An 18,110-nucleotide genomic window follows, 5' to 3' on the forward strand; every position below is an offset into this window, starting at 1 on the left:
TGCATGTTGGCCCGAATCGGATCCAAGAAGGAAACACTTCGAGATCTGCGAATTGTACTGTTGGCCCGCACTGATGACTGTGGTAAATATAGCATGCATAGGTTGATAACGTTCATTGATGACTGCATTGGTCAATTCGGCGATGATGAAGCCGAGGAAATCTTTGCCACTGTGATCAATCTGGCCCATGATATGAAGGATGTTCGCCGAGCCTGTATAAATGCAGGTAAATCTGATCGAGAATACGGCAGTGAAGGAGGCAGAAAGCCCCATCCTGTCGAGTCATTTTCAGGACATGAGACGGGCAACCTCAGGCCATCCGATCCCAGTCTGACCTCTCATCAACCGTACCACCGCCCGTCAAAGGCTGACTATGAGAGTGGCGAAGCCTGGGGAGATCTGCCTCAACAAATTGACGACATGATTGAAATGTACACCTGGTTCAGTCGAAAATGTCCTTACAATGGGCATATATTAGTTTCCGAAGCAATAATTGCCCCGTCGGAAAATCAGAATAGAATGCTCTGGACAAAAATGAAATCTAAAAGGGATGGAGTTTTGAGCTTTCCGAGTGAGTAAATAGTCCAAAGAGCTCGATGTTGCAGCAATGTGACGAACGAGGACCCTAATTTTGAATTTCCCATTGTTACATGTGTCAATGATCACACCGTTTGTTTTTCATGCCACTTACCATCACTGCTACATACAAAGTGTCTGAAGAATTCATCTGTAGGAAAGAAATGAAAGAACCGAATTCAATACGAAACCACAAATTTGGATGTTGATTGAGAGCAATGGGCTAGCCAAGCACAAAATAACACAACTCAGCATCCTTCAAGTCCATGCACCCCATCATCAGCTGTATAAGAGCAAGATCCTATGCCCGGGGTGGTCATGTTCTCTGGGTATAACACAACATTGTCAAAGTCAATGTTATAGCATGGATGCAGATTGGAGCAGGATACCGACGCGACTTTAGTCGAGTCCTTGTCGATATAGCCTGTGAAGTTCACAAATGCAACGTTGGAAATGCTCATTTTACTTGTTCCAACATATGAGCCATTGTCGCCACTATCCTGAGTAATGGCAATTCCAGAACTGGCGCCATCGACTTCGAAATTCGAAAATATGACATTGCGAACGCTCCCCCAGCCACCACCACGGGGAAGCCCTGCACTTTCATACGAACTCTGTGGCACAAGGCCGCCCATCCATGTCTTGATATAGGCACCGTTCTCCATGTCATTGTTGCGTCGAATGATCTTCACGTTATCGACCAGAATGTTGGCCACGCCTGAGTCTTCTAGGTATTGCCCCAAGCTTCCGATGGCAACGCCATTTCCTCCGTGGCACGTCACATTGCGAATATCAACATTATAGGAACGTGGCTTGATCGCTATACAATCATCGCCACCTTGGTATACCAGGTTGGTGAGTTGAACATTATCCACATCCATTGTATCTATTTCGTGGAAGGCTCTGTTAATATTCTGTTGATTGATAGTAGGGACCATAAGCTGCTCACCGAAGCCATCTGTATTCTGTACCCAGTTCTCGCCATATGGTGCATTGACTGCGGTGGCATTGCATAGGATATTGTTGAAACGCATATTTGTGCCGTTCATAATGTTCAAACTCCAGAGTGGTGGGTCTTTCACGTAGAAGTTTTCCACATTCACATCTGACACGTTCCAGAACACAAACGGCATTGGTCGACCTGGCTGCGTAGTCCCTTCCTCCGCATCGTACCACACATTTCCATTCCCATCAATTCCGCCTGTTCCATAACCATCGATGCTGATCCCGTTTCCTGAGATGATGAACCCCGCGTGATGATTCTGGAAGGCAATTGGATAGGAATTGTTGCGCCAGTAGCTCAAGTCATCAGAGAACTTCATATCGTTAGCTATTTACGCTTGTACTTGACCTCGGTTTGGGAATGGATCACTCACTGTCCATTTCCCGCGCCACTCGATTTTCACATCAGTAAGCACTGGGTTCAATCGTGTCGCGATCCAGTATGACTGATCCTCGGGGAAAACCACGGTACCACCGTTGTCGCATTTTTTAAATGCTTGGAGGATATTTTCAACATCATCTTTTTGGTGGCCTCTTGCCTTCACCGTGCAAACATTTCCAGTGGTAGGAACTGCATTGACAGGGGTTAAGAGCGCTAACCCAATGGTCAGCACTGAGGAGAGTTCCAGTAGATGCATGGTGTTTTCTTACAACCTACAATACGTTATGAGGATTGAATGGCATCATATTTATGCAGCCCCCTGTCAGTCTATCCTGTCGGACATCTTTATGCCGAACATGAAATTGCGGAGAAAAGGCTTTCCATTTGCGGGGGAGCGACGGAAAAGATTCAATCTCCCCCGGTTGGAAGAATCTGGGGAACAAGGGCTTGCTGCGTTGATCTTCCCGGGTATAGCAAGGGTTGAACATTATCTTCCACCAATGAAGCGGACTCGATTTATTAAGTGCGACCTGCTCGCAAAACAAAATAACACTTATGCTTTCGACTTCTTATCCTCCGTTCTGGTTAATCTGAAGCCAGGGGCAGATCCATGGATTGTGAAGATCAAAAGAATGAGGAGAGCCTGAGTATGCACAACGGTTGTTGACCCTGGAGTGTAAGCTATCAGTTCGATGGTTTTTTTTTTTATTGCTACTGCCCTTGAGCTCTTGACCTGCGGATGGCTTTGCCATTGGGCAGGCGTTGATACGATCGACTCCTACGACCTCATGAAACAAGATGGGTGTCCCGGTTAAGTGGATTTGAATTTTGCCGGAGTCTCCGATGCAAGAGTATGGGCCATGCAAACCAAAAAAAAATCTGCTTTGCATCTTCGAGGGTTCAAAGCCAACTTTGGCTAAAAGAGCATTCATCTGGGGACTAGGAGATAGCGAATCATCTGGTGGATGCAAATCGACCCGGTGGACGATGCTGGCATCGCGTTGCCCCCACATCCCCTCATCTCGGAGTTGTGTCCGAGATGATCAACTCCACGCAACAGACCAACTTGGTTTATCAGCAAGAAGCACAGAATTGCCCCGCATTACGATGATCTTCTTTTTCTCTCCAACTATTTTACCTGGCTGCTGCCCTGAATCTCCTTGGACAACAAGAAAATTCAGAACACAGTGATGTATGTCGGTGTATCCACGTTTCTTTGTCTAAAATCTCACTGTTGATTTCTCAGGGTTTATACTGCATCTTTTGCCTTCTTCGAGGCTCTCTGGGAGGTTGGTGGCCAGAACATCGTTATTCACCCTACACTCATCTAATACCGTCTTCTTTCCTAGGGTGGCGTTAGCCATGTCTTTGTTAATCTGGGGTCAGACCACCCGTCGATTCTCGAGGCTATGCTGAAAGGACAGCGTGAGAAGAAAGGCCAATTTCCGAAAATCATCACATGTCCCAATGAGGTATGCTAAGTGCTTTTCTCCGATGTTTCTGGACCTGCGGTCTCAGTGGTGTTCAATATGTCTGTTCGGGACGAGAGCCAGGGCTAATTTTGTTGTTAAGATGGTAGCACTTTCAATGGCCGATGGATATGCTCGCCTCACCGGTGAGCCTCAAGCTGTTATCGTCCATGTCGATGTAGGCACTCAAGGCTTAGGTGCCGCGGTTCACAATGCCTCTTGTGGCCGAGCTCCGGTCCTGATATTTGCTGGTCTTTCTCCATACACAATCGAGGGAGAGACGAGGGGTTCACGGACGGAGTATATCCACTGGATTCAGGATGTGCCGGACCAAAAGCAAATTGTCTCACAATACTGCCGTTATACTGGTGAACTCAAAACTGGGAAAAATGTGAAACAAATAGTGAACAGGGCCTTGCAATGGGCCACGAGTGACCCAAAGGGTCCGGTATATCTTGTTGGAGCACGAGAGGTCATGGAGGAAGAGATTGAGCCTTATCAATTGAACCAAAAGGTGTGGGGACCTGTCTCACCCGCCGCCTTGCCCCCAGCGGGAGTCGAGTTGATCACATCCGAGCTTGCGAATGCCAAACGCCCGTTGGTAGTGGTTGGATATACTGGACGAAGCGCCCAGGCTGTGACGGAACTGGTCACCTTGGCAAACCACTTCAAGGGAATCCGAGTTCTAGACACCGGAGGAAGCGACATGTGCTTCCCTGCCAACCATCCGGCTTGGTTGGGATTGCGATATCCCGGTCACGATCTTGTGAAGACCGCCGATCTTATCATCGTCATTGATTGTGATGTACCATGGGTGCCAACTCAGTTCAAGCCCTCCGACTCGGCGAAGATTATTCATATTGATGTCGACCCTCTCAAGCAACAAATCCCTGTTTTTTACATCAACTCGATGGCTACATTCCGTGCGGACTCAACTACCGCACTTAAGCAGCTTAACGACTATATCGGCATCAACGGCCAGATCCAACAGTACATTGGATCCAAGGACAATATAATCATGGGGCAGCAGCGTGACGACGAATATCTAAAGCGACGACAAGAGATCACAGACTTGGCTGCTCTGCCAGACGGCGGTGACGATGCCTTGCTCAACGTTTCATATCTTATGGCGCAAGTTCGCCAGGGTTGCCCTACAGACACGATCTGGGCAATCGAATCGGTCACACTCACACACGCTGTATCGGATCAAATTGCTGCGACATTGCCAAACTCCTGGATTAACTGCGGTGGTGGCGGTCTGGGCTGGTCTGGTGGTGGTGCGCTTGGAATCAAGCTAGCATCGGATGTGAAGAATGGAGGCCCTGGTAAGGGTAAATTTGTGGTACAGGTTGTCGGTGATGGTACATTCCTGTTCTCCGTCCCGGGCTCAGTTTATTGGATCTCACGTCGCTACAATATCCCTATTTTAACCATCGTGTTGAACAACAAGGGATGGAATGCGCCCCGGCGAAGTATGCTGCTGGTTCACCCGAATGGCGATGGTTCCCGAGCTACAAATGAGGACTTGAACATCTCATTTGTGCCCACCCCTGACTATGCTGGAATTGCGAAAGCTGCGGCTGGTGGGGAGTTGTGGGCCGGCCGGGCCTCCAACGTGGCGGAATTGGCACAAAGGCTCCCCGAGGCAATCCAAAGCGTCCTTAGTGGGAAAAGTGCGGTTTTGGAGGCTCAACTGGATGGAACTGCTGGAAAGTACGTTGAGAGCTCATAGTATTGACTGAATTGAGGACTATTTCAATACGAAGATAGTAGGTGTTGCTATAGACATCGTGTTTCTCAATCTCAGACTCCATATCCAATTTGTACTTGATCTCTCTGACACATTCTTCATGTAATGCCTCACTAGGCCGCATTCGCAATCCAGTGCATGCTTATGGGCAATCCTGGGATACCCAGGAGCTTGAAGCCAAGCGAACATAGATCAGTAAAAGTCCTGCAGTGCCGAGCAACCGCCTTCGTAACATATATCCCTGTATTACGCCTCTCCCGGCCAGATAGCATTTGCCAGCTCTCTCACCAACTTCAACTTGTCCAACATTTTCTCCTTCGTGAATCGATCCTCTCGACTATTGCTAGCAAATCCACACTGAGGGCTGACGCCTACCATCCGAAGACTTTCTTCAAGGCTGATACCATTTCCTTTCGCGATAAAACTGGCAGCCTTGAGAACGCGCTCTTTTAGCTCTGCAATGTTTTCTAATTCTGCCGATTTTGTCGACACGACACCCAATATCACGTTCTTTTCCACTGGCAAAAATTGCAAAGGTTCAAAACCGCCGGCTCGTGAAGTGTCAAATTCTAAGTAGTAAGTGTTGACGTTGAGTTCCTGAAACAGCTGAATAGCAATCGTGTCATAGCCGCCAGCCGACCAGTATCGGCTGTCCGTGAAATTGCCTCGACAAATATGGATTCCGATATGCATGTCAGGAGGCACTTCTTGAAGGCAGTCATTGTACAATTGAACGTATGAACAAAGTAGCTCCATGGGGGATTGTGTGTTTGTCTCGTCAAGAGCCCAGCCTTCTAGGACATCCTTAGAACAAAAGTCTGCAAGCCACCAGGTGTCAGAGTCGGTTCATCATAATATCAAAAACACACTCGTGAAAGAAAAGTATATTCAACTCACATGACAGGTCGGGGTCGTCTATTTGAACCCTTCTCAGACCTGCATCGTACAGGATTTGTAGTTCCTTTCGATAGGCAGCAGCCAGATCTTTGAAGTATGCCTCGTCGGATGCATAAACATCTTCTCTGTAAGCATGACCATGCTTATACCGGAGATGGTACCAGTGGGGTGCGGGAATGGTGATTTTGACATCCCCCAGTCTGTCCGGGTCGACAAGAGATCTCATATAGAGAAATTCCTCCAGGTGTGGGCTATGTCCGGGGTGTCTGATCTTGCTCGTGCATAGAACAGTACTTCCAATGTGGTATTCCAGAAGCGCTTTGTTCTTAGGAAGATACATTCGAACATGCTCTGCTACCAATGGGACTTCCTCAAAGCCATCAAGCTGGTCAAAGAAAGATCCCCAAAATACTAGCAAAGTTAGTGTTTGTTTGGCAAAAGATTCAAGCTTTCGTACGAGTGCGTCTGTACTCTCCATCATTGACAACTCTGAATCCGAGATTGGTTTGGTCCTTCACAATCCCTGCGATCTCTCGGTTCTCGATTTCTTGTAAAGACTTTGGGTCTGTACTGCTGGAGGCAGCTTCGAGAAGCTCTGCAGGGCGCAGTAGGGAGCCAAGATGCTCAGCCCTGCGAGGTTGGATTTTGTTTACCATTTTAGCAGGAATGATAAGATAATTTATTTTCTCTGATTTCAAAATTGACGGGCCTTGGGGGGGTTTTAAAGTCTCACGCGAGTGGGGTAGTAGGCCTGAAGATCGGCGTAGATATATATCCATGGTCATCGCCGACCACGTACTACAGCTTCCCGCAAGCCTCCATTTGTTGATCTGGCACCAGACCCGTGAATCAGGTCCTCAGGGATATTCCAAGACTTATACCTTAAAGGCTGCTAGTTATAATGTTTGATCTCAAAATATTCTGAATGATTTCATGGCGATTTACTTAGGATGGCAGCGAAAATTGAAAGACCGAGACCGAATGGCCGACCCCGAGACTGAACAACCGAAGAAACAGCTCTGACCTGACACGAGTTCCTGCCCATCAGACTTTGGGATTGACAACGAGAAGCGTGTGGTAGCTGAGGACGAGAACCATAATACAAAATAAAGTAAAAAGTTCAAATCACTATCCCAGTAGCCATAGACGATGTTTTGCGATCAAAGACCCTGACTATCGCAAGCTCCACCACTTACGCGTTCCTCAAATCGCAAACTCCACAGAGCACACTTCACTGTCCGCACCATCCTTGGACAAGATAAGCAACTGTGCACATTGAAAGAGCACAGCAAAGAATATTGCGACCGAGCCCTCATCGTTCGCGCAGTAAGAAACCCCTTGCTACGTGTCTAGCCACCCTACGCGGTACTCCGTACTAACGCGCCGTGCGAAAAGGAAATCAAAACAACTCCCAGTTTCCCCACTCGACGCCTGCGACTTGCCTCCGATAATTGCTCTCATTACGATCCTAGGATTTCCAAACCACCCGCGGAAATAGATAATCCGAATTGTCACACCGATTCTCCGAACACGTTGCGCGGGGCTCATACCAATTCCCACGCGTGGAGCATTCCACGCCCCTGAGCGGCCCGGAAGAGCGAGATCGGCCCGCTGCAGCGCACTAAGCCCCATAATCAGCTTGGAAGATCCGTGCATGATTGATCATTACAAGCCTCCAGTCCTGCGGTGGCACTGTTAAGGGTCGACAGGGGATGCCGGGGCAGTCTCGTAGCCGCGATCGACACGGGCAATCCCGCGATCGAGAGCGCGATCGAGAGCGTCGACGGGAAAGGGAGCATCGACGGAGGAGATATGATGACGATGGTGGCGCAGTGTCCAGTCCTACGGATCCGCAGAGAGGAAAGTATCGGTTCCGGGGGAGGACACGGGCTATGATTCCTACGACCAGGAGCGAGATGGAAGTGATGCATACGAAGAAGACCAGAGGCGCAGAGAGCGGAGACGGAGACGGAGGGAGGAGGAGAGCAAGGCAAAGGAGTCGCCGGCTACATCGCCTATCAAGAAACGGGATCGGGAGCGGGATCGCGATGGACATCGGCGGAGGAGGGATCTTGTGGAGGGGGAAGGGAGTCCTACAAAGGAAATGAGAGACCGAAGACATCGGGACAGAGACCGGACAGGGGAACTCGATGTTGATGCGGAGGCGAGGAGACAGAGGCGAAGAGATCGGCGTGAAAGAGAGAGACAGCGAGAGCGAAACGTGGAAGCTGCTGCTGCGGGGGCTATTGGAAAGAAACATCAGAGCATGGAGTCGACAAGCAGTGCGTCTCATTTACTTGCCGCGGATACATTGGCGCGAGAGACCTCGGAGCACGAGATGGAGGATTTACCGGAGCAATGGGAACGTCGCCAAAGAGAACGAGAGCGAGCGCGGGAACGTTCCAGGCGCCGCTCGGATGAAGACCATGACCGCAGAGAGCGTCGACAACGGAAAAGAGCCGCTTTGGGGGCAGGAGCCGGTGCACTGGGCGCTGAATTCCTCGAAGGAAGGTCACGACATCAGTCTGGAGCTAGAGTCGTATCTGGGTCCTATTTGGAAGCAGGCCACAGCCCGGATATGAATGTTCGTCGTCGTGGCGGTGGTGGTCCTGCGATGGAACAGGCATGGAAATATGAAAATGGTTGGGAAGGGAGCTATGAAAGTACTGAGCGACGGCCATTTTGGAAGTTCTGGGATTCATGGTCCAGGAAAAAACGCATCTGGATTGGAACGATGGCTGGAATATTGCTGTTGCTTGCCATTGTCATCCCAATCGCAGTCATTGAATCACAGAAGAAAGCGACAGGCTCATCCTCTTCCTCTTCCTCGAGCTCATCAAGCTCCTCGAGCAACTTGACTGCCAACCTAGACACTATCAGTCGAGATAGCATTCCGGTGAGTTTCGCCCTTGACTAGAAGCGAATTATGAAACTGACCTAAAAATAGTCATATGCACAAGGAACCGTTCTTGATCCCTTTACTTGGTATGAGACCGAAGGGTTTAATCTTACCTTTACAAATGAGACCATTGGTGGCCTCTACATCATGGGTCTCAACTCATCGTGGGATGATTCTGCCAGACCAAATGACAACGTGCCGCCGTTAAATGAAGCCTTTCCCTATGGTTCACAGCCTATCCGAGGAGTCAACATTGGCGGCTGGCTGTCGATTGAACCATGGATTGTGCCATCATTGTTTGATACCTACTCGTCCGATGAGGGTATCATTGATGAGTGGACATTGAGTGAGCAATTGGGCTCCAGCGCCGCAACAACCATCGAGAAACACTATGCCACCTTCTACACGGAGCAGGACTTTGCCGAAATTAAAGAAGCAGGGTTGGACCATGTGCGTATCCAATACTCCTACTGGGCAGTCAAGGTTTATGACGATGATCCCTACGTGGCCAAAATTTCCTGGCGATACCTGCTGCGTGCAATCGAATATTGCCGCAAATATGGACTCCGAATCAAACTCGATCTCCATGGCGTTCCTGGTAGCCAAAACGGATGGCAACATAGTGGCCATCAAGGGAAGATACGCTGGTTGAATGGAACAGATGGGGAGTTGAACGCTAATCGAAGTCTGGAGATTCATGATCAACTGTCGACCTTCTTTGCCCAAGACCGATACAAAAACATTGTGACCATGTATGGTATTGTCAATGAGCCGCTCATGCTTTCTCTATCTGTGGAAAAGGTGCTGGAATGGAACAACCAGACAGCTAAACTGGTCCGACAGAACGGTGTGAATGCCACCATCGTCTTCCATGACGGGTTCCTAAATCTGGATAAATGGGATGCGATGTTCAAGGACCACCCGGACAACATGTACCTGGACACGCACCAATATACCACCTTCAACACCGGCGAGATTGTGCTAAACCACACAGCCAAAATTGAGCTTATCTGCAGCAGCTGGTATACAATGATCGAAGCCATTAATAGCACCAGCTCCGGATGGGGCCCCACCATATGTGGCGAGTGGTCACAAGCTGATACTGATTGCGCGGAGTATTTGAACAACGTCGGTCGTGGTACCAGGTGGGAAGGAACATATGACACGAGTTCTTCGACGCAATATTGTCCCACTGCCAGCGAGGGTACATGTAGCTGTGCCGATGCCAACGCCGACGTCTCCGAATACTCGGACGCATACAAGAAATGGCTCCTATACTACGCCGAAGCCCAAATGTCTGTCTTTGAGACTGCCATGGGTTGGTTCTACTGGACCTGGCGCACCGAAACCGCAGCACAGTGGAGCTACCGTACGGCGTGGAAAGGGGGATTCCTGCCGGACAAAGCGTATTCACCTTCTTTCAAGTGCGGGGATGATGTACCTGACTTCTCCAGTCTGGGACTGGACGAGTACTACTAATGATGGCATTTACCCTCGCTGCGCAAGTATCGGTGTGTCTATTCAGAGCGACACGGCAACCTTACATAGAAGAAAGTGATGATAATGAAAAGAAACGGATAATTGATGATAATATTGTACTTGAATATCTCCCTGTTTCCCTCCATTATCTCCGGTACATTGGGGCCCCGTTTCTAGAGACTGAATTTCCTCTCTAGACATGGATCTATTCCAAATGGCCAGCTCCAAGCCAATTGGCTATCGCTAAGGCTGACAGGGCAAACACCACATGTCGATGACCTAGTCTGCGTTCCACAAAGGAGTGATTGAGAAAGCTTGTACTCCGGTCGAAAAGGTCAAGCAAGTATTGACATTGCTAGGAGTGTAGGTCGCCACCGCATCACCCGAGCAGTCCTCGGCCGCAAAGCCTACAATCTCCCAGCCCTCGTTATCGACTGACGTGCCGCAAGCCCAGGTATATTCTACTCCAAGGTTGAGATAGTAACAGTCCGTGGGGTCATTGAGGGTGAGATACGCGCCCAGAACAGAGCAGGTGTTGTTCTCACTGCTTAACTCAAGCTCGACGTCAAAATTGGTCGGGACTGCATAGGAGGAGTTTGTGGGGATCGAGGTGATGGCACCCGTCAAGTTGGAGAGGAGGTGCCCGTCATAGTTGGCAATGTACGTCTCTTTGGGAGAATTAAAATTGTGGTTTAATATGGTTATTGGCCTCGCTCTTACCCAGGTTTAAAGTGGTGGTTCCATCTTCGGATGCGTACGTGCCATCGCAGTAGCATTGCAGAGTAGATCCACTATCAACAATCTCGCAGTCATCACAGGAAGACCAATACGAGCCACTAGAGAGCACTTTCAGTTATTAAAGTTCAATCGAGAGGGGGACACGTGGTTACTGACTCAGTTTTCCACTAACAATGCTAGTGTGTTAGCTGCGCAGTACGTTTCAAGATAGGACAATACAGTCAAGTACCTTCAGAGTGCCCTCGCTATTCTCAACCTTGTTGGGTAGATACACACTACTTGTGATCTCCCCCGTACCATCGTCTGTGGGACAAGTTCCGATCAGCCAAGAATCAATCAAGGATATATCAGTGCATTCAGAGGAATATCCCTGAGACTGGACCAGGGATCCACCCAGTCCAATGGCGAGAAGAGTAAATGTAAAAAGCGTCATGATGGTGAACTCTAGGCTGCCAGGGTGATATGAAAAATATTTTGGAAACCTAAGAACGTTTGTCTGTTTCGATATCCATGAATGCTTTATATAGGTGAGGTTTGCTCCCACCTGGCAGCCACATACAACCTCATTACGCGTCCAGCCTATTTTCTTTGACTCATTTATTCCTGCCAAAAGCTAAATTCCCGTCGAGTCTTCCATACAAAAGCGTATCTCACAGTTCAATTGAATAAGCCCTAAACCGATTCAAGAACGACTACCGCAATTTGAAATGAACTAGCCAGGGGCTCGGCTTAGCTCTAACCTGAGTAGAAGATGACCTGCATCGGGGATACCACTGTTCTGACGAAGCTTTACCAGATCTGGTTGTGAATGCATTAAATCTGGATATTGATTGGTTGCGACTCTTGCTGGCCTGGTTCGACGCTAGTATAGCGCATCCTTGGGAAAACTCCTCCGGCTGACACATTTCCCTTTTATTTTAACGCATTACGAACCTTTAGACTTCTCCCCATAGGCAAACAAGTTGTAACAAGGAGGATCATCAGCTATTGCATTACAGGCCACAGCGTACCAAATTGGATTTTCTTTCCATACGTTGATTAGCAGATATTCAACTTGGGCAAGCGCGGCCATTTCACATTAGATTTGTTGCATGAGGCTTTCTTAGCATGAACCTATAGGACAAACAGACTCTATGATCGAGACCCACGCTCAGTAAATGAATAATGCACAAAGTAAGCACCAAGCCTAGCGGGGAATCGATTCGTTACGAATGATGAAGCCGAGGTTTGGATCTTTGGACAAAATGCACTTCACTTTGCTTTTCATTTCTGCCTTTGTATAGGCGTTATAAGGCTGTCACTCGCCCAGATAACTGACTTCGACGGTTAACGTCTCAGTCAACCCATAATGTAAATTAGAGATTGAATCAGAGTGCTAATCCTAGAAGTTATGCAAACCATCTCGGTGAGACTTATATGGGAACAGTATGGGCATTTCGGGGTAGCACAGGTTAAACTTGCGTAACCGTCTAGCTCAGGGGCAGTTTTCAGACAATTGAAAGATAATGCCTGTTTCAGTGAATTCAAGGCCTAGACTCCTAGGAGCCAATCATTGAAGTGTGCATCTCCTGCCCAGGTATTCAAACTAGTCTGCCACTTATAGGTTAGCGCCTTCAGATGTCAAAAAACCCCTCATCACCCTATCACCCCGCCCCAATCTTTGTGATAGCGTATGCAAAGGGTATTGACCTTATGATCTGCCAAATGAAAGCAAGCTAGGAGCCTCTCTAGTCATTCTTCATGGAACAACGGAAGATTTTCGCAATTAACACGCACGCCTTATGCTCGATATGTGATTAAACTGTTCTAGTCGAACCTCGATCCCTTGAAAAGCAATGACACCTAATGGGCAGATATGCTGCAGAGCTGCAGGATCCATTCAGATTCCCGGAACTGACAGAGAGAAACTACAACTAGGGCAGGGCATTAGATATCGTGTAGTAATGCTAACCGAGCAGAGCCTTTCAATGGGCTGATTGATATGACACCGACAATCCAGATTGCGATTGAAGAGCCGGGATATACTTGGCCGTGGATTTTGACAACCCGAGAAACAAGCACCATACACAACGACAAAACCAACCTTGATCTCACTCACTGGGAAGAGCTCCAGTCGGGTACATTCCAGCACTTAACTTGGTGTTCCTGTGCAATTTCCACCTAGACGTAGCATGCCGCATGGCCAAGTATCAAGACCCTGAATTTCATAAAACAGGTCATGATGACAATAAAATGCGTTCCTGAGGGCGAGGCAAGGGACTGTACAGAATGGGGCTCGGAATATTCCAAGGCTTCAAGCTCCGCCTTATGTGATTGGCGTCAATAACATTCCTCACCCCGATTAAGCTTGATCAAGGGATGAGTAGCAATACATCGCATGGAGGTTGAGCTAGTCGCCATGATTGGGTAAAATTCCGCCTATGATCTCTATCTTGGAAATCCAGGACATCGAAACAGGGTCCAGGCTAAAGTTGCGGGTATAGCATCACATTCCGTGGAATGACTTGTGTTGACACCATGGATACTAAACAAACAAATTGGCCAATCATGCGCCAAGCTTTCTTGCCCCTTATTGATACCAGGGGACATTGGTAGCTCTCATGCTTTGAATCTGTAGGATTTAAGAGCCTTCTATCTCGCCGTCCATGATGCGAATCAACCACAAATCGACAACTCGACAACTCGACAAATTCGCCTTTCTGTTTCATCGTCTCTCCTTTGTCTCATTTTGAGACCCAGTCTTCTACCATATTAATTTTAATATTTATCCATTGCTGTCTTTCATTCATTATCGCAATTTTACTTGAAAGGAAAGCTGCTCCATTCATCCAAGATGAAGTTTATTGGATCCGTCATGTTTCTGAGTGCTACGGCTCTCGCCCACCCAAGTGGTCTTGTAAGTTCCACCCCGTATTTGCTTTCCTTCCCCTTGGTACCAGTTCTGATACGCATGCTTTGGTATACCGCGAATTGCGTTTTTCATCCTTTTGACTTTTACTGATGTATGACAGTGGTGGGGTACTGATTTCTGCTACCCAAGTCCAGAGAATACAGACAACCATTGCTCCGTGGCTCAGGAGTCTGGATTCGACTGGTCTGAGTTGGCCAATGGAGATAACTGGAGTTATGAGGGCTTCAGCTTCGATGGATTCGCGCCCAAGGATGGCTGCCGTGCCTCAGGAGTAAGTGCCGACAGCACCTGATCACTTGGTCTATTCTAACATCAAAAAGGGCAAATGTATCGAGGGAAGATTCTCCCGAGAGGACGACTGGGAGCTGCAGATCGATGCCCAGCAGGCTCCCTTCTCCGTTCGGAAATTCCACATCACCACGTCTCGAGATGCGGATCTCATTTTGACCTATCTTTTGGCGGATGGCTCCACCTGCCACCAGTATGCCTCGACCTCCCCCATGGGAAGCGACATTGTGAACGAGCAGTGTGGCGGTGCAGTTTCAGTCATTTTCCAACTCTCTGTGCTGGATCAGGTCGGTGATGTGGATCTGGAATTGCATCAGATGGGCTTTGATTGCGCTTCTGGACCGAAGCCTGCAGGCCCTCTGGTTGCTCCTCCGTCTACTTCGACGTCCACCATAATTGTACCCTCAACTTCAGTTGAATCACACAAGCCCACAATTTCAGTTGAATCACACAAGCCCACAGTTCCAGTTGAATCACACAAGCCCACAACCAGTGACGTGACAGTGTCTACTCACACCACTGAGCCCCCTAAGGTTACAGTCCCAGTTGTATGGACTACCCATGTTGTTACTGTGACTCAATGCCCATCTTCTGTGACTGATTGCCCCGAGCATGCCACTATTTCCGAGTCTGTCAAGCAGCACCCGCAAACCACTGCTCCTCTGCCCGTTACTACATCGGCTGTGCCAAGCTCGCCCAGTCCTCCTCCTTGCCCAGATTTGGTGCCTAAGTGCTTGAACACGTGGCTCTCTGTCCCCAAGTGTACTTCCAACAGCGACGCTGCTTGCTTCTGTCCCTCGTCTGAATTTACCGATAAGTTCAACTCTTGCGTTCATGCTTGGAGCAGCTCCCAGCAGCAGACCGATTCTGCACTTGCATACTTTGCCGGCATTTGCGCTCCTTACGTTCCCAAGAACCCCGCAATTATTACTATGGTTCCCACCAGCACATCATCGAACAGCGTTCCTGTTCAACATGCCACCGGTGCTCCTTCACCTACAGGACCGATTGCCTCGATCACCTCGGCACATGAGACTCCTTGCACGACTCTTACCTGGTCTTCCCACACCGTGACTGTCCCGCAAGTGGGCTTCAGTACCCACACGGATGCATCCACAACCGTTGTCAGCCTGGTGACTGGTAACCCAATGAGCAAGTCTTCCACTTCACACCATGCCCACACTTCCTGTACATCGTCTTTCAAAACGACCACTGCTACTTCGCATCCGACTTCCCCACCAAAGCCCACCTCTACTGTCGTTTTGTCCAATGTCGGTTCCAAAGCCTTCTCGGGCAGTCTATCGGCACTCGGGCTGGCCATTTTGGCTCTTCTTTTGCAATAGCCCAGCTTCCCCCACATGAAGACATCATGAGAGATACTATGTACTGTTTAATAAAGACCCGGGATAATTTGCAATCTGAGTGTGTAAGCCAAAGGGTAGTCGAACTTTGTCATTTTTCTAACAAGCCTAACTCATACTGGGTGACAATTAGAGATAAGCTCACTATAGTCAAACAATAAGCTTGTATCAGACAATTCTTTAATGGAACTCTGCATACGCAAAGTCTGCAGGGGTCATGCATCTTTGCCGTTCGCCAAATGCGTACAGTCCAAGCATCATCCCTGTAAATGCTGCTCCTAAAGGTGGGGATTTGACTGCCGCTACGTTGTCGACCGTGCCAACCCAAGTCACATCAGGATCCGTTGATTCACGATATCCAAACCGATATTGATCGCCACATTCTATCACGAGTGACACTTCTGACATCGAGGATAGAACATTGTCCACGAGAGACCCACCAGATTGCTGAAGCCGCAGAATCCGACTTTTACCACGCTTCCGAATGCCCAGACTGATATATGCAAAATAGTTCCACCACAGTACTGTGCCAGCCTCGGTGTACTCCGAGTCTGGTTGGAAAGACAGTTTCGTTTCCCACGTACAAAAGCGATGGATTTGCTTGCGCAAGAAAAGCGTGGGGCAAGCAGGAACACACAGGTTATAGGGGCCACCATATAGTCTGAGGTGATTAACGCGTTCGGTAAGTGAGTAGTCGGTCACCAATGGGGTGTCTTAACAAGTTAGCTAAGGCCACGTCCAAGACTTGAAGAACTTACTTTTTCTATACCAGCCTAACTGTAGTTGAGGGCTCGAAAACTCGTCCTTCCAGGAGACCGGGGTTTTATGATGATAGAGTCCTGGCCCAGTCATTTGGAGAGCGATATTTCCCCCTTCAATCACTGGCCAGTTATTTTCCCACTTCAATGGCACGAGGAATGTCTCACGACCTATGGTAAAGTTATTGAAAGACTCAAGAGCAGACCATGCCTACAATTACCTAAGACGGATTCCTCCCATTTGTCCCCGCGCTGGACAGGTCGAACTCCAAGAAGGACAGCCCACCACTGACCCTGAGTATCTTCAACTAGATCAACATGGCCTGTGTTTTGCACCTCATCCTCCGCTCCGTTCCGCCAAAGTGGATTATTCGGCCCAAGCTCCCAAGGTCCAAGCGGTCCATGGGAACTTCGACTCACCCATTCACAATGTCCGCTCTCTGTGCCCCCCTCGGCAGTAAACAGGTAGTAGTAGAGACCATGTTTGAAAATGTGGGAACCCTCTGCCACACCGGATGTTGACTCGCGAATCAGCTTCGGCTCAGATGTAGAATGGCCTGTGTCTAGATCTACGGTGCATATGTGCACCGCAAAATCCTTCATGTTGGTATTCGGAGTACGTTCAAGCTTGCGATATGTGGACGAAAGATACACTGTGCCATCGTCGTCCCAAAAAAGCTGTAAACATTAACATTCACTGCAGTTCTGGTGTCCACTGTCGCATAACTCACATCCTGGTCGAATCCAACCTGGTCAAAATAGACAGGGTCTGACCACGTAGAGTCGTCCCAGATATTGTCCGTTCGCACGTAGAAGCCCAGGGGCCAGACCCGATCATCTTCTTGGGGTCGATAGCGGGAAAAATTGGCCGCTGCCACGTAGAACACTCCTTTGTGATAACGCAACGTTGGCGCCCATACACCACCCCCAGGCTCAGGGGTGCTTATTTTAAGCTGGCTGGGTCTTGTCAAAACGTGACCGATCAGTTTCCATTGAATTAAATCGCGACTGTGGTAAATAGGAATGCCTGGGAAGTATTCAAAGGTTGAAGTGACCAAAAAGAAATCCTGGTCCACTCGGATAATTGAAGGGTCGGGGTTGAAACCCGGTATGATGGGATTTGTGAAGCTCATACTAAGGTAATAGAAGCGTTGAAAATGTGTGTCCAAATGTTATCATGGTCAGCAAAAAGGCGACGGATTTCAAGGTGCCGGAACGCGGATCATTTCCATCGCCTTCATTGGTGGAGAAATATAGATCTTAGAATGCAGCGGATATCCACTTCCCCCGTATTTTGTTCCAGTACATGATAGGGCGAAGGTAGAGTTTTAAGTTCGCTCATCAATGAGTCGCGCAGCCATTCTCTCATATCTCTGTTTGCAAGTGATTCGCCATGTCTTCCCGTACCAAATCATCGGAATGAACAGAAGATTAACCAGAAGCGTAAGGCATCCAATTAAGATAAAGGTGTTCTGCAGTCCCATTCCCTCAATCCATGGGTCCAATGTAAAAATTACTATGGTGGCTAACATATACTGGACAAAATTCACGCCTACCAAGGCACTTCCAATGATCTTCTCATAGGCCAGTTAGCAAAAAT

General features: G+C 48.5%; 7 protein-coding genes across 7 annotated transcripts; 3 read left to right on the forward strand and 4 right to left on the reverse strand.

Annotated features, from left to right (window-relative positions):
- Positions 1 to 824: 824 nt before the first annotated feature.
- Positions 825 to 2,216, reverse strand: N7503_008004 (putative extracellular exo-polygalacturonase; the record flags this gene model as incomplete). The annotated part of the gene is made up of 2 exons (XM_057067551.1): positions 825 to 1,892; positions 1,953 to 2,216. 2 exons carry the CDS (start codon positions 2,214 to 2,216, stop codon positions 825 to 827), a joined length of 1,332 nt encoding a protein of 443 aa, XP_056918406.1.
- Positions 2,217 to 3,207: 991 nt separating this feature from the next.
- N7503_008005 (uncharacterized protein) lies at positions 3,208 to 5,161 on the forward strand (the record flags this gene model as incomplete). The annotated part of the gene is made up of 3 exons (XM_057067552.1): positions 3,208 to 3,249; positions 3,310 to 3,432; positions 3,479 to 5,161. Coding segments are annotated over 3 exons (1,848 nt in total), but the record flags the coding sequence as incomplete, so codon positions are not given.
- Positions 5,162 to 5,425: 264 nt separating this feature from the next.
- On the reverse strand, positions 5,426 to 6,732 carry N7503_008006 (cobalamin-independent methionine synthase II family protein; the record flags this gene model as incomplete). The annotated part of the gene is made up of 3 exons (XM_057067553.1): positions 5,426 to 5,997; positions 6,077 to 6,487; positions 6,534 to 6,732. 3 exons carry the CDS (start codon positions 6,730 to 6,732, stop codon positions 5,426 to 5,428), a joined length of 1,182 nt encoding a protein of 393 aa, XP_056918408.1.
- Positions 6,733 to 8,342: 1,610 nt separating this feature from the next.
- Positions 8,343 to 10,454, forward strand: exg2 (putative exo-beta-1,3-glucanase; the record flags this gene model as incomplete). The annotated part of the gene is made up of 2 exons (XM_057067554.1): positions 8,343 to 8,972; positions 9,024 to 10,454. 2 exons carry the CDS (start codon positions 8,343 to 8,345, stop codon positions 10,452 to 10,454), a joined length of 2,061 nt encoding a protein of 686 aa, XP_056918409.1.
- Positions 10,455 to 10,733: 279 nt separating this feature from the next.
- Positions 10,734 to 11,625, reverse strand: N7503_008008 (uncharacterized protein; the record flags this gene model as incomplete). Its single annotated transcript, XM_057067555.1, has 4 exons — positions 10,734 to 11,122; positions 11,175 to 11,290; positions 11,349 to 11,359; positions 11,422 to 11,625. The coding sequence occupies 4 exons, from the start codon at positions 11,623 to 11,625 to the stop codon at positions 10,734 to 10,736; spliced, it is 720 nt and encodes a 239-aa protein (XP_056918410.1).
- Positions 11,626 to 14,025: 2,400 nt separating this feature from the next.
- On the forward strand, positions 14,026 to 15,734 carry N7503_008009 (uncharacterized protein; the record flags this gene model as incomplete). Its single annotated transcript, XM_057067556.1, has 3 exons — positions 14,026 to 14,088; positions 14,204 to 14,374; positions 14,424 to 15,734. The coding sequence occupies 3 exons, from the start codon at positions 14,026 to 14,028 to the stop codon at positions 15,732 to 15,734; spliced, it is 1,545 nt and encodes a 514-aa protein (XP_056918411.1).
- A 198-nt stretch (positions 15,735 to 15,932) lies between these two features.
- Positions 15,933 to 17,643, reverse strand: N7503_008010 (glycoside hydrolase family 43 protein; the record flags this gene model as incomplete). Its single annotated transcript, XM_057067557.1, has 4 exons — positions 15,933 to 16,465; positions 16,511 to 16,681; positions 16,732 to 17,188; positions 17,242 to 17,643. 4 exons carry the CDS (start codon positions 17,641 to 17,643, stop codon positions 15,933 to 15,935), a joined length of 1,563 nt encoding a protein of 520 aa, XP_056918412.1.
- Positions 17,644 to 18,110: the final 467 nt, after the last annotated feature.

Source organism: Penicillium pulvis (assembly GCF_028828015.1).
Source record: "Penicillium pulvis strain IBT 33274 chromosome Unknown contig_7_segment1_segment0, whole genome shotgun sequence".
NCBI lineage: Eukaryota > Fungi > Ascomycota > Eurotiomycetes > Eurotiales > Aspergillaceae > Penicillium > Penicillium pulvis.